The sequence below is a fragment of the Falco peregrinus genome, chromosome 6 (assembly GCF_023634155.1).
Source record: "Falco peregrinus isolate bFalPer1 chromosome 6, bFalPer1.pri, whole genome shotgun sequence".
NCBI classification, from domain to species: domain Eukaryota; kingdom Metazoa; phylum Chordata; class Aves; order Falconiformes; family Falconidae; genus Falco; species Falco peregrinus.
Window position 1 is genome coordinate 43,367,244 of NC_073726.1, and position 13,650 is coordinate 43,380,893.

Consider the following 13,650-nt stretch of genomic DNA (forward strand, 5'->3'; position numbering starts at 1 on the left):
CTGTAAATTACTTACTGGAACTCAAATGCCACTTTTTGTCCAATCCTTTCTTGAGTTTACCCAGGAGGTACATAGCAGCGGTTGATTAAATTGCTTGGTGTTGCTCTCTGTCTAAAAGAGACACATGACTCTCTCAGCATATGCATTCAGGAGCCTTTAAAAACAGTGGAAAAAAAGGTTTTCATACCTAGTTACCTGTTGTCCATACCTTTTTTGAAAGACATTAACATAATTTAAGACAGACTTTTTTTTCACTCCGCTAAAGCTACGTACAAGTTAGAGGCCCAATCTGAATTAGCTGGACAAGTGTCCTCCACAGGATACCTTTCCTAAAGAGGGAAACCAGCTGTCTTTTGGAGATGTCTCCTCTCTATTCCTGGAGCTAACATAAACTCTTAACCTAGACGACTAATTAAACAGCCAGGTGAGGTAATGCACACTGAAACCTGCAAAAGTTTTCAATAATTTTCTCCCTTTAGGCAAAACCTTCTTTTAATTTGGGGGGCCAGAAAAATCCTGAGGAGCATCTTGGTTTTGGAGAATCCAGAGATGATGATACTGACAAAGCAAGATAAAAGAAAAGGAGACTACCTGTGATTTTCTTTAGAAATTTTGTCTCTTTCCCAAGCCTTTCCAAGGCACCCAGTAAACATCCACTTGTCTGGGAGTGGGAGCCACTTTGGATCCACTTTCGTTCCTCAGTCAATGTGAGTGAAAAACCAGAGTGGATTTTGTTCCTTTTCATACCAGCAAAAATGGTGAGGCATTCAACCTTGCGTTGAAAACTGAGATGAGGTAAAATATGAGACATTCTGTAAATATAAACCCTTTAAAATAAAATTATACAGATGACATAAAAGTATAAAAATTGTTACTGACATGAATAATTCACTAACTATTGCATGGTATAAGTCACCAACTAATGTGTATTACGTGCCATTTAATAGTGGATGTATCTGAAGAAATATGGAAATTAGAATACTTTAATAACTTTCTATATGAAAGATGATGAGACTGCCTAAATGATTAAGAGGAAGATATGTTGTAATGAACTAAAGCCACTCGAGTGTAAGGTAATTTTAATTCAAATCTCCATCTGCTTATGTATAATTAAGACTCATTTAACAAGTTAATGCCTAACAGAGAGAACTGATAAGTTTGGTATTAAAGAGCTTAAGAGAAGTAAATTAAACTGTCGAGTTTGAGGAGCTTTCATTTGAATTCCCTGTACCTGAACCAAAACACAATCTTCCAGGTGCATTTCTTTACCCTGACCATGCAGCCAGGTCCCACACTAGGGGAGAAAAAGGAGTTGACAAAACAGAATAACCTTGTCTTTTTTTCATTTTTTGATATAATGTCAGTTCAGGAGTTTGACAGCATCTTTGCTGACATGAATATTTATACTGTTCAACCTGCTCACTATATAGCACTTTATACACCATTAAGAAGACACTTTGCATGCCATCAAAAATATTTATGCATTGCAGAGATTGCCAGTGGGGTTAAACAACCTATGAAAATAAAAGGGTTGCCTTTGATGTGCAAAAAAAGTAATATTTTGATCTGTGGTGAATTTTATGTGATATTCACCCGCTTAACTTCCTATTTCATTCTTTCTTCAAATACCTTTCCTGCAAGGTCCACTAGTCAAAACAGTGACTTCAACCTTTTCATCTTTCATCATGCAATTTTAATTTTCTTCTTTTGGCTTCTTATCCACTGTCAAGATGAGAGTTTCCTGTATTTGCTTCATACTTAAAATTCTCTGTGCTCTCATTTTTTTTGTGACTGGAGCCACAAGTCAGCTTTGATTTGCTCCTAGTGCTCAGCAATAAGTTAAACACTTTTGGGAATGTACTGGAAGAACAAATACCACAGCATGTCCAATGCTTATTGCAGTGCAGATATTTCCAAGAGAAGACAATGAAGTAAAGCTATGAGGTTTGATGACCAACACCTGATCTCAGTAAATGACTGACATAAGACATTGTTGCAATATTTGAAGCTTACCATTTTGTTCCTAGGCCAAAAGAGACTTTCCTAATCTGCTTTAGCACCAGCCTAAGAGCAGAAAAAATTAGGGACTGATTTGTTTAAAATATAATAAAAGAGTAGAACCAATGTCTTACTTCTCAAATTGAGTTTTGGGCAATGGAAGTCCTTAAAATTCAACAGAAAATGAAATATTCCTTTGTGTATACATCCATAGATTAACACGATTTACTGTTTGTAGCAACTGTCTTCATCATAAAAGCATTTGGGTTAATATGCATTTTGTATGTTACTGTGTGTCTCACAAACAAGGGAACATATGTTTTAAAAGGTCTTCCTTTCCTCCAAGGCTTAAAAATGCACTCTGTACAGAGACGTCACCAAAGACATTTGCAGCACTTCAGCAGAATGAGCTTTAAGTGGTATAGGAAAAGTACCAAATGAACTAAACCACCTAAAATTGACTACAGATGAAAACCTACAGTTAAGAGTTAGACAAGGGTTTCCATTTGTGTTGATAAGCTTATCTGTGAGAAAAAAAAAAATCCTTCTTTCAGTGAAATCCCTCCTCCAATATTTATTACCTTTCAAGTTCAGAAAAGTCTTGCTTCTAAAAGAAAGAGGAAAAGAGAGAGACATAGAAAGAAAGAGAAAAGGAAAGAAAGAAAAAGAAAGAAAGAGAGAAAGAGAAAGAAAGGAAGGAAGAAAGGAAGAAAGAAAAAGAAAGAGAAGGAAAGAAAGAGTGAGCAGGCAGCTAGGCAGGAATGGACACTTAAAAGTGAAACATGAGCTTACACAGCTAGGAAATTAAAATTTTAAACCACATTTAAAATCCAAATATAAACCAAAAAAGTTAGATCATAAACTAGTCTGGACTGGGAGGAGGCCTACATTTTCTCAGTGAAACATTGCTGATGGCCCTTCCCTGGTCCCCGAGTACATCCCAGAACATGCTGTTCTGGAACACCCCTGATCTCCTGGATGACATGGTCATGCCTGGATTTTGGGATGCCAACGGGTACTGTTTTGTGTCATCTTCGTACCTTTACTGAACAAAGGAGCTTTCAACATGGAACAGCAGCATGAGATGGACTAATGAGTTAGTGAGGACTTGATCCTGTGCTCTGCCCCTCCCCACGGTCTAGTGAGTTTGAAAAGCAGCACATACATCTGCATGTAACCTCATTGTCACCTTTACTTCACAGTTCATATCAGTAGTCAATATCATGCCTGTAGCGCAGCCCCACTACCCACAGCTGTCACAATGAGGATGGTGTATGAGATGACCCCTTCCTTCAAGCTACTTCATCTTATTTGAAAAAAACCCGAAACCAAACAAAAAGTGTATTTCTAAGTATCTGTCTAATGCGGCTCACTGGCCAAAGAGTTTTTGTTTGTCAAGCAGTCTTCACCAGCTAAGTAGAATAATTTAATTTCTTATCCTCAGTAGTATCAATGTTTTGAATTGCTACACAAATGCCATTTTTTCCTGGCTTGGAACCAGATGAGTTGGGCCAGAGTTGAGATCCTTAATTGCCAGAAGGTGGCAAAGCTGTACGTAGCTGAAGGCTCTTGCCACAAGAGCTGAACCCCGTCTCCAGCAGGACAGGAACCACTTGCTCCTGAGAAGGGCCCAGGGACTACTTGAGCTGGCTGCCTTGCCATGTGTGTCCCAAATCCCCAGGCTGCACCTTGTCTCAGAGGTGCCATTCAAAGCCAGTCATCTGTCCACGTAGGAGTTGACAGTAGGGCAAGATTATTGACATTGGAAAACCTGGGCAAAATCTATACACAATGCAGTTATGTGTAACTAAAAAGTGAGCCAAGTGCTTAGCCTTACAAATGCACCAATAACCATCCAAGGGGAGTGTTCTTTCTCCAAAGAAACGTGCTTCAGAGCAAAGGCAGGTAAAGAAAAACAACTTGCTCATGATCCCCCTGCAATATCCCTTCTCCTCCAGCAAGCATTAGCCAACCAGCCTCTCTCCGAGAGTAACACCACCAGATCTATGACAGCTGCTCTGTTTTGCTTCAGCCAAATGCCAGTCCCCATCGCATTCATTTTACCCTGGCTCCTCAAGAGCATTTAATGCTCTGAAAAAGCAGTAGGCCCATAAAATGGATATTAATAGAGCACTTAGCACATATGTGTTTGTGATTAGCAGCTTAAAGGTTAGGAACCCAAGTAAAACAAAACCTGGAGTAATTCCAGTTTTTGTCAGGAAGTATTTTAGCATGGAAGCCCTGTCACACACCAAGGGGGCTATTCTATAATTTCCAACCAAGAATTGGGGGTTGGAAAAAAACATTATTCAAATTAAAAAAAAGGAAAAAGTCAGGCATCGTGATATTAATGAATAATTCAATCCCCACAAGTTCAGAAAGCATAATGCTGAAGTTGCTGTATAATCTCTTCCGAGATCCTTGCAGCACTCTTACAGGGCATTGCATCAAGCACAGACTAGATTTAATCTCTTATTGCTCTCGTTCAATTCAGACAGTGTTAACAGTTTCTTTCTTCTGAAAAATGTAATAATCTGATCCAATACGCTTAGTTTGTCATGATCACACCAAAAATATCATTTTCCCTTTAAGGATACTTACATTGGAGAGGAAGATCCAGGGATTCCACAGATTTTAACCTTACTTACGGTGAGCAAGACTCCTAAATCAGCTGGCAATACACTTATCAAGTGACACAAGGTAACTCTTTTTACAAGGCCATCTTGCTGGCTTCAAAGGAAAAATTACCTCCTGCTGGTCTCGGCTGGGTACCAGGGTTGGGGTATGACTGTGACATTAACTCCTTCCCCAGCAGTGAAGTGGCCATGGTAACACAACTTTGCAGCTCCTCTTCCTTGCCTTTTGCCCTTTATCCCAGAGCTGCAAAGAACCCTCTTAATCAAGGTCTGGTCTTGTTCCAGTTGGAAAATTTTTATTTTTATGTTCCTTCATATGAAAAAATAGTTCTCACAACAAAAAAGTCTTTTTTCTTTAAAGATTTATGACAACATGAAATGTATTTTGTTTCTTCTCTTTTAATTTGCCTTGGTGCTAAAATGTTATTTTCCTCATTTAAAATTATGACATTTGGAAAAAAGTATATGCAGGAATAAACTGCATGTGTGATGTCAGCCTTGGATTTCACTGATAAAGAACTGCTGGGATAAGGGAGTGCAACACCAGGTCCTGCCCTGCAGAGAAACCAGCTGAGAGCAGTGAGCAGTAAAACACTCAGCCCCTCTGCATCACCACCCTGGGCAGCCTTGCAGCCCCACTCTGAGGTCGCATGTTTATTTTCTGTGCTAGCTGGGATGATTGAGGCATTTCATAAGGGCAAACCACAACACCTCTCCCAAAGACTGCTTAGGGAAGAAAGGAAATGTCACTTAATAACTGTATTTAAGGAAAAAAGGAGAGAAAACCATGTGCTGGGGGAAAATCCCCAGATTAAGGATTGGGCAGGATGTGCTGATTCCAGCAGGTGGAGGAGGAAGAAGGTGGCTGGGCTCTGGCAGGCCTGTGCCAAGCTAGAAACCATATCATGGTGTGCTACCAGCAGTATTACTGTAGCACCTCTCATTCTTTGCCTCTCACTAGGTTTTGACAGCTCTCCTCAGATTTGGATGCATTCCATTTACAGCCTATTAATATATTGTCACTATAAATATAGTTTATTTGTTTCTCTAACTATTCTCTATTACTTAACTCTACCCCAGCCCATCCAGTTGGTTTTTTTTTCTCTAATTAGACATGGATTTTCCTACTTCTATTTCTCACTAATGAAATAATCTTATTACTTTTACATGTTCTCTGAATTTGGGTGTCACCATAGTTGGTCTGAGAGGAGCTCTGAGTCATGATTTAATAATGGGAAGAAAACAGTAAGTACTGTGTCCAAGGGAAAGGCTTAACAGTAGCCATTATCTGGAGCTGATGGCAGCTGAACTCTTGGTTAGGAATAAGTCCTGCTTTTACGAGTGTGATCACTGGAACGCAATGAGGGAAAACAGCCAAAACTCTATGCTGACGTCTCCAGAAGAATGTGTACCTTTTTAGATGACTTGGGTTGGTCAAAGACAAGTCCCTGGCTCAGCTGGAGGGACAATCTGCTAACAGCCCCTTCAAGTAATACTGTATCGCCCCATGATCCTTTCTGGCTCTGGATTCCACACCTTTTCTAATTTAACAGGAAACAGTGGAAGTATTTTTCATTGTGCATGAACAGGTGTACGTTTAGTGAGGATTTAGCGTGATGTTTTCCTGAGTCTGGTGGAGAGAATTTTCTGATTATCAGACTGTAAACTGTCAGTGGTATAATTTTCCTAAGCACTTGGGAAGCAGTGTTCTTATGGTATTGACATTCCTGGAGATGCAGAGAGCACTGCCAATGCCTACTGATGCCAAAAGTGGTTAGAAAACAAATGACTGATTTCCAGAGTTAGTTAATTTGGAAATACCATAATATGTCTTTCTGCATCTTTAAGCATATCTTTTAAGGCCTGATGCCAAGTGACTTCAGCACCTAATCCTGCTATCAAAGCACTTCAGTCATTTAAGAACCGCTGTGAGTCATGCACAGGGACAGTATAAATGGGACTATTAGGCAAAGTCTTTGACCCAACTGACTGCCCAAGACCAGCTTGCCGTAACTCACTGGGCTGCCAGTAGTGGCAGCTCAGAAGATGCCCAAGGTGCCTCTCCTGTATGGAGAGAGAGAGACCCCATCAGGGACCCAGACAGCAAGTTGCCCTTGCTCCTGAGCCCCAGCCAGCTCCCACTGGGGCTCATCTAAAAGCTGGATGCTCCTGAACAACAAAGTTAAACCCCTAACTCATTTAGCTGTCTTTCATTCTTTGTTTTTCCTTAACTCACCTTCTATGAAAATATCAGTGACAGCCACTGCTGATATTTCTTGCATGGTATCTGGCTCAAAGATAACATATGCTCTGTTATGTTCTGTATGTGCAGAACAAATAGGAAGCTCAGCCAGGGAAAAGACCCATAGTAGTTACCTGACAGCACACAACACAGTAATATATCAGTGAATAATCCAATCAAATAATAATAATAGAAGGTAAGAAAAAGCCAGAAAGACCAGAAAATTCACTCCTACGTGTTTTAGCAAAATGAAAAGCTAATGCATAAGAACTAGTCTATGGAATTGTATCCCATGTTCTTGAAATCTCTGTACGCTGTAAGTATCATGCATAATGAAATGACTCATCCTTTAAAGGCATCTGCACAACTTAAATCAAAGAACTCCTGACTTTTTTTTCCTTAAAGATAAGCAATAATTTATTTCTTTTTCATCTTCACAATTATCACGTACTGCCCAGCTACATGACCAATGCCACTACATAACACAGGAGAATTGCCCACCTACACTTTACTTGGACAAATACAATTGCAATTTACAGATTAAATGTGCTGTACAATGTGTAGTTGGAAAAATGTCATTCTTATCTATACGATGGGATGTGGCATATGACTTATAAACAGATGCAATCTAAGATGTAAAGCTTCAAAACTTGTTAAGCCAAGGATATAGTATAAAGCATGTTGTTTTGGTATTGTATTGTTACTAAAGTAGAAAAAAGAAAACCAGAGAAATAAAGCCAGATCTTAACTTACAGGATATGTATTAGCTTAAGAAATTAATTGGCTTCTCCACTTTTTTTTGCTCTTCTTTTTCTTTTTTTCTTTTTTTTTTTTTTTCTACAAATGAGTAATATGAATATATTGCAGGATAGAGAAAGACTGCCAGATAAAGAAGGTACCAGTATATGAAAAACAAATGAAAAATTACCAGGTAATTTTGCTTACAAAAAAGGTCAAACTATAAACAGTCACAAAATATATAAAAATGCCACATTGAACGAGGCAATTGTACTCTACCTAAACTGGTAGTATACTCTCAGAAAGTTGCATTCATACAGTAGTAACTGATAAAAAGGCATTATGCACTCTTGTGCCATCTGGAGATTTAGCACCATGAGTCATCAGTTCTTGGATTGTCATCCAGTTGTCCAAGATTTTCTTGTTTCTCTTTTTCATCATCTTTTTGTGACTCAGTTCAATAATGTTGATTTCCTTTTTGCCCTCACTGCCACTCTGTGGGCTTTCCTTAAGACACTCCAGCCTGCTCCTCATCATGAACTCCCGCCGCCTCCTCTGCTCCTTAGCTCGCACCAAATGCTGCTTCCGCTCTTCTTTGCTCCAGTAGCGACCCATCTTCATCTCACTCATTGTATCATCATCTGTCGTCATCCCACTGCGCTCCTCTTTAATTTTTAAGGCACGTTCCTTCAGGATTCTGTCTCGAACTGGTCTCTTTGTGATGTACCTCGTCCCATCACTCCGTATTTTCACCTTCCATTCCATCTTGGGCTCTGCACACTTCTGCGAGTCTTTGCACATGCTCACCAGGCTGAGCTGGCTTTGGGCGTACTCCACTGCAGACTTCTGCTGGATCAGTTGCATATAGCTTTGATAATGCTTTGCATGAGCAGGTATATTCCCATACCTGTAAGAAGAGCTGTGATATGGAGACAGGTAGGGAATGTGCTCACTGCTCTGCTTTTCCTGGTCTGTGAATCTGCCACTTTCTGATGCCAGCTCTGCATTCTCAGCAGCACTGCTTTGCTCAGTGGGTTTGGTTTTGGCTGAGGTTGTCTCCCTGCTGCTTTGTCCTGAGGATGACTGATTAGCCACGATTGTGCTCCTCAAGTTTTTCCTGTTGGTTATGGTGATCATCCTCTGGAGAGAGTTATCAGGGGATCGCTCCACTGTCAGTGGAGTGCTCCTGCAACTTTCGGCCGTGTTGTAGGCGCTGGAGCTGTCCTTGTCAGACTTCTCAGGGTGCTCCATGATGTCATCCAGTTTGCCTCTTTGTACATCTACGCTGGTGTTATAATTCCTGAACCCTTCATCATGTAAAGCCCAAATGTCTCCGTACTGATCCCTCACCTTTTGGAGCCTGTGAGCTTGCATAATATTCTGACATTCGAGTTCAATGTTCCTCAGTTCTTCATTGAGTAGCTGCAGCTCATGCTCCACTCCATCTTGCTCTCTTCTGTTGCACTCTATCATGCTGCTTGAGTAATACAGGTCATACTCCCCGTGGTTCCGAATCTTGCACTTCAGTTCCAACAGCTGCCGAAACCTTTCACATTCCTCCTCTGGGTTTCCTACGAAATCAGATTCAATGTATTCCCCAGACACAAAACTTCCATTGCACTGGAGCTCAACGCTTTCTAATGTATCTTGGCTGTGGCCCAGCTCCCGTTTGCTCTGCAGGGTAGCGCTGTTCTGCTCCTCAGGTGCATTTTCTTGCTCTGAGCTCTCGTCATTACGCAGACTTTCATCTGTAGGTCCCACCCCGCTGTCTTTCTCGTGATTGTTGGATGATGAGGTTGCAGTGTCTGTAGTGCCATCCTCCTCTTCATGTTTCTTTGGCTAAAAAGTGAGGAAAGAAAATTATTATCAAATGCAGACCATATTACATGAGAATATTTTCCAGCTCTGTTTTTCTTAAACAGCTGGTATCTGATTTAAGCTGAATTAAAAGAGATCGCTAAACAGCAGTCCTTCTGCTCACAGCTTTTAAACGTTTCTGAGAGTCATGCTGTGGTGGCCATGCCGAGTGAAGTAGATGAATTACAGCACTAGTGACATATATTCTAAAGTCCGGAAAGAAATATTTCCCTCTCTAGCTAAGCCCTCTCTTGCAGTGCTTAAAGATAATGATCACCAGATGGCACACTGTTTTTGATTCTGGATTATGGCCAGAGACGGGTGGAGCTGAAATCTTCTCAAACTTGGGAAAAAGTTTCAGCACTGGTATCGCTTAAAAAACATAGAGCAAGCAGCCAATCAAACAATGACTAGTACAATCTAGGAGGGTGCAAAAAGACTACACATTTTTCTTAACTCCTTGTTTGCTCCATGAGATGGGGGGGAGGGGAGGGGTTGAAGCCTGCGGAGGGCTAGCCTGTTCACTACACCCTCCACACCTCCACGGCCCTCTACCACACTTCTTGGGTTTTGGTAGCCTTTTTCCAAAAGACTGTTCATTTTGAATTCTAGGATATTGCTTAAGTAGACTTTTCTGTTGCATCCCTGGAGACTATTTTTGTTCGCTAGTTACAGTTTATGTTCCTTAGAAATAAAACCAGCCTTTTACCATTAAGTGTAGAATAACACTGAGTGCTTGCCATGGGCATAATGTCAAGCTTTTAGGCTGTTGTTTTTTAATTCACACTCCACTCATTGTACCTAACCTATTTATAGTTTCAACCTGTTTATATTCTCAAAGAATGTGAGATAATACCTCTCTGAAGAGACAGACACTTTCTGTTTTTCAAACTGGATAAGCAAAGAATCAGGCAGAGTGCAGCTTATGTGGCCTGCTTGCCAAACACCTAAGTGCACACAGTACTGACCAAATGCCATTTCTTTTAGGAGGTATAATTGCATAATTATGTATAATGGTGGTAATAATCAAGGGAGAAAAGAGGTACAGTGCACCCAGTGAAAGGAAAAACCTCAAAGAGGCTACTGTCATAATTCCCTTTTTCTCTACTTTGACAGACAGTAAAACAGGATGAAAATGTGTCTCCTGTCTCATCCTTTCTCCTCTCTTCATGTGTACCTCACGATCACACACCCCCTTCATCTGGTTTCCTTTCTTCAATTGTTAAGAAAAAATAATGGCCTAGTGTCAGAAAAACAAAAATAACCTCCACCACTGAAATGCAATGTAATAGTGGAATGAAATAAATATTGGAAGAAAGAAAACTCCAAGAGAATTCAGTGTCTGTGACAGACAGGTTAAAAATTTCTGAAAACATGTTTTAACAATTTGTTGCCAGACAAGACCTGCAAAGAAATTTTTTTTAAAATCATAGCATACATTTACACTTATCCTTTTGCACATACAATGTGCAGTTGATAACAAAATGCACAATAAATGTATAATTCTCATTGTAGCTTTGGCAGCCACATTGGTAATGTGCCAATTAGTATCTCTCACTCTCCCCAAATTGGGAGAAACTCTCTCCTAGAATTTAAACATCATGAGACAGAATGTATTCAGTGTTATTCAAGGGATCATGTTCAGTGTTTCTTGATGTTGTAGGGTCGGTCCAAATTTTCTAGAAACTAGATTTTGAAATTGCAAGGGACAAAGGGAGACTTTCATGAAAATCCTGCAGGTTTTAAAAATTAAATGGTACGTATTTTCCCTATCTGAGATCCTCTCAGATCTTTGTACTTACCTGCTTAGAAAGCAAGGGTATCTTCTTGTCACAGGAAGAAGCAATATGAAGAGTAGTACCAATAACACTCTAAATAACTAACTATTGTAGAATTGTTCTAGAATTGCAATTTATCTATTCTTTCTTTCCTCAGCTTTTTCATTACTGTGGAGGTATTTAAAGTATATCAGACAATTTCTTATTAAGGCTCTTATATTTTTCCAAAGTGGCTGCAACACTTTAGTTCCTTTTTCAGAAGCAGCTGGAGAAGTGGTGGGAACTCAGTGTTTTCCCACATCACCTGTTTTTTAAGAGTTCCAAAATGTCATATTCTACTCAGAAAAAAACTCCAATATCCAGAGAATTCTTCAAGAAAATCAAGAGTAACCACAAAGAAGAGCACCCCAACCAGCCAAGTGGCCAGGGCACTCACCAGGAATGCTGGAGATTTACGTTTAATTTCATGCTTTTCTAGTTTACCTCCTACAGGTGAGCGCCACTACATAAGCTATTCAGGTTCCTTCTCTCAGCTGCTCTGGAGCTGCTCCAGCTTTTAGTGACCTCCTCTGCCCCTAAACCTTTCAGCAGGGAAGTGACTCCAGTCTGGGTCTCCTACACTGCACGCTGGCCACTGCACTGTGCAACTCATGTTTCTCACTGCTCTGGAAAATATTTAACTACTGACACAAGGGAGAACAGGTCCACCGGACATTGGGAGGGCCATCCTGCAGCACAGCCAGGAATTTGGACGCCTGTCCCAAATGCAGGGCTGCATTCACACTAGCAAATGAGGAGAGCCAGGATCTGCTCTCTGACCTTGAGGGTAAGTGACACAGCACAACTTGCATCCACATGACTAAAGCCATCTTAACTCCCTAAATAGGTGGCTTATCCATAATGTGTTAGCACAGTTACACAGCTTACAGGAGCTGAGCTCTATGATGCTTCCTCTGAAGTCTCCAGTATGGTGCCACACCACAAAAGCATATATTTGAGCACTTATGAAAAGAATCCTTTAATGTATCTATTTGTACAGGTATTGGAGACAGACTTTACAGTTTGGGCCTACATAATCAACGCTTTCAAAATTAGTGGCTCTTGTTTTCCACACCACCTTTAGCAACAATTTAAACTTTGCTCCTTCAACTTCCACTTGATTTAGACTGAGTGAATACAATATGCTGCCACCTACTCTAAGTTACACCATCCATAATTAACACACACACAAAAAGATGCACACAAAACAAACTCCATCTTTCCATCCTAACAGAAATCAGATAGGAGGGATTGATGTGACCAGATATAAGTGTCTGTAGTACAGGCATCTGAATGTCAGGTAGTCATTTTGGGCTGCCCTTCCTGTCAGGAAGAAACAAGTGCCTATACAGTCAGATTCCTCTCAAACTAAAGCAGACATCTGTATCACATTAAATCTTTCCCCGGTATGTGGATACTTGCAGATAGCTCAATTAAGAAAATGGAAAGTAATACATTTATTTATTATACTGCATGTTTTTGAGATAAATTTATTTAAAAATACATTGTTATTCAAGTAAGGCAGCCCCTGGAATTTCTGTCCTGGACTTGTCATGCTTGCCAGAGCTCCTCAACACATGCAGACTGAGCAGTCTTTTATCATATAAGATTATTTTAATTTTATTTTGAAAGGTAGCAACCCTAATTCCAGGTTAAGTCCCTTCTGGAAAAAAACCAGAGTCTCCAACTGACAGTGTATTGCTTTTGTCCGTGTTATCTATCATCTATTTCAAACAAAGTGTTTGTTTCAAACCTATGTTGTCAATCTCTTCTACAATGACTTCTGTTTGAAATACCAAAGGGCTCCTTAGACCTCATCTTTGCAGTAACAACTCAGATAATAAGAATGTGATTCTGGCAGTGTGTACAATCAAGCAATAAAAGAACCTCAGAAGATTCTGCATTTCAGCTCCAGCAAAGCATTCATGCCTATAAAATGGCTAATCTTCCAGGAATTCAGGCACTGTCCTATTCTCCTTTTACAACTTACGATGTATATTGTGACTCCAAACCCAGACTGCTACTGAAGTCTGAGGGCAGTGACATTCAGTTGAAGGTTTTAATAAACATAACTGCTGGGTTCTCTGGTCCGTGAGAGGGAGACTGACCACAGTGAGAGGAATCTCTGGTGGCAGGCTAACCACGAGGTACTCCAGCCACGAGTGAAGATTGGGATTGTTTTCAGTGGTACAATAGAAGGGAAAACGCTCTTCTGCAAACAATGCTGTTCTTTTAAAACAGGCTCCTCTCAAAAAAGAATTTCCCCCAGATATTTTCACTGCATTTCAACTAGAATGATTTTTTTTAAAAATCCAATTCTTTCTATTCTTAATAGGTTTTGATATATTCCATGATACTGGAT

At 40.2% G+C, this 13,650-nt stretch overlaps 1 protein-coding gene across 1 annotated transcript in view; it reads right to left on the minus strand.

Annotated features, from left to right (window-relative positions):
* Nucleotides 1–7,684: 7,684 nt before the first annotated feature.
* PDZRN4 (PDZ domain containing ring finger 4) overlaps nt 7,685–13,650 on the minus strand; it is a 251,054-nt gene continuing 245,088 nt past the window's right edge. Inside the window, exon 10 of the mRNA XM_055809103.1 lies at nt 7,685–9,453. Coding sequence (XP_055665078.1) covers nt 7,927–9,453 — 1,527 coding nt within the window. The 3' untranslated portion in view covers nt 7,685–7,926. The remainder of the gene's footprint in view (nt 9,454–13,650) is intronic.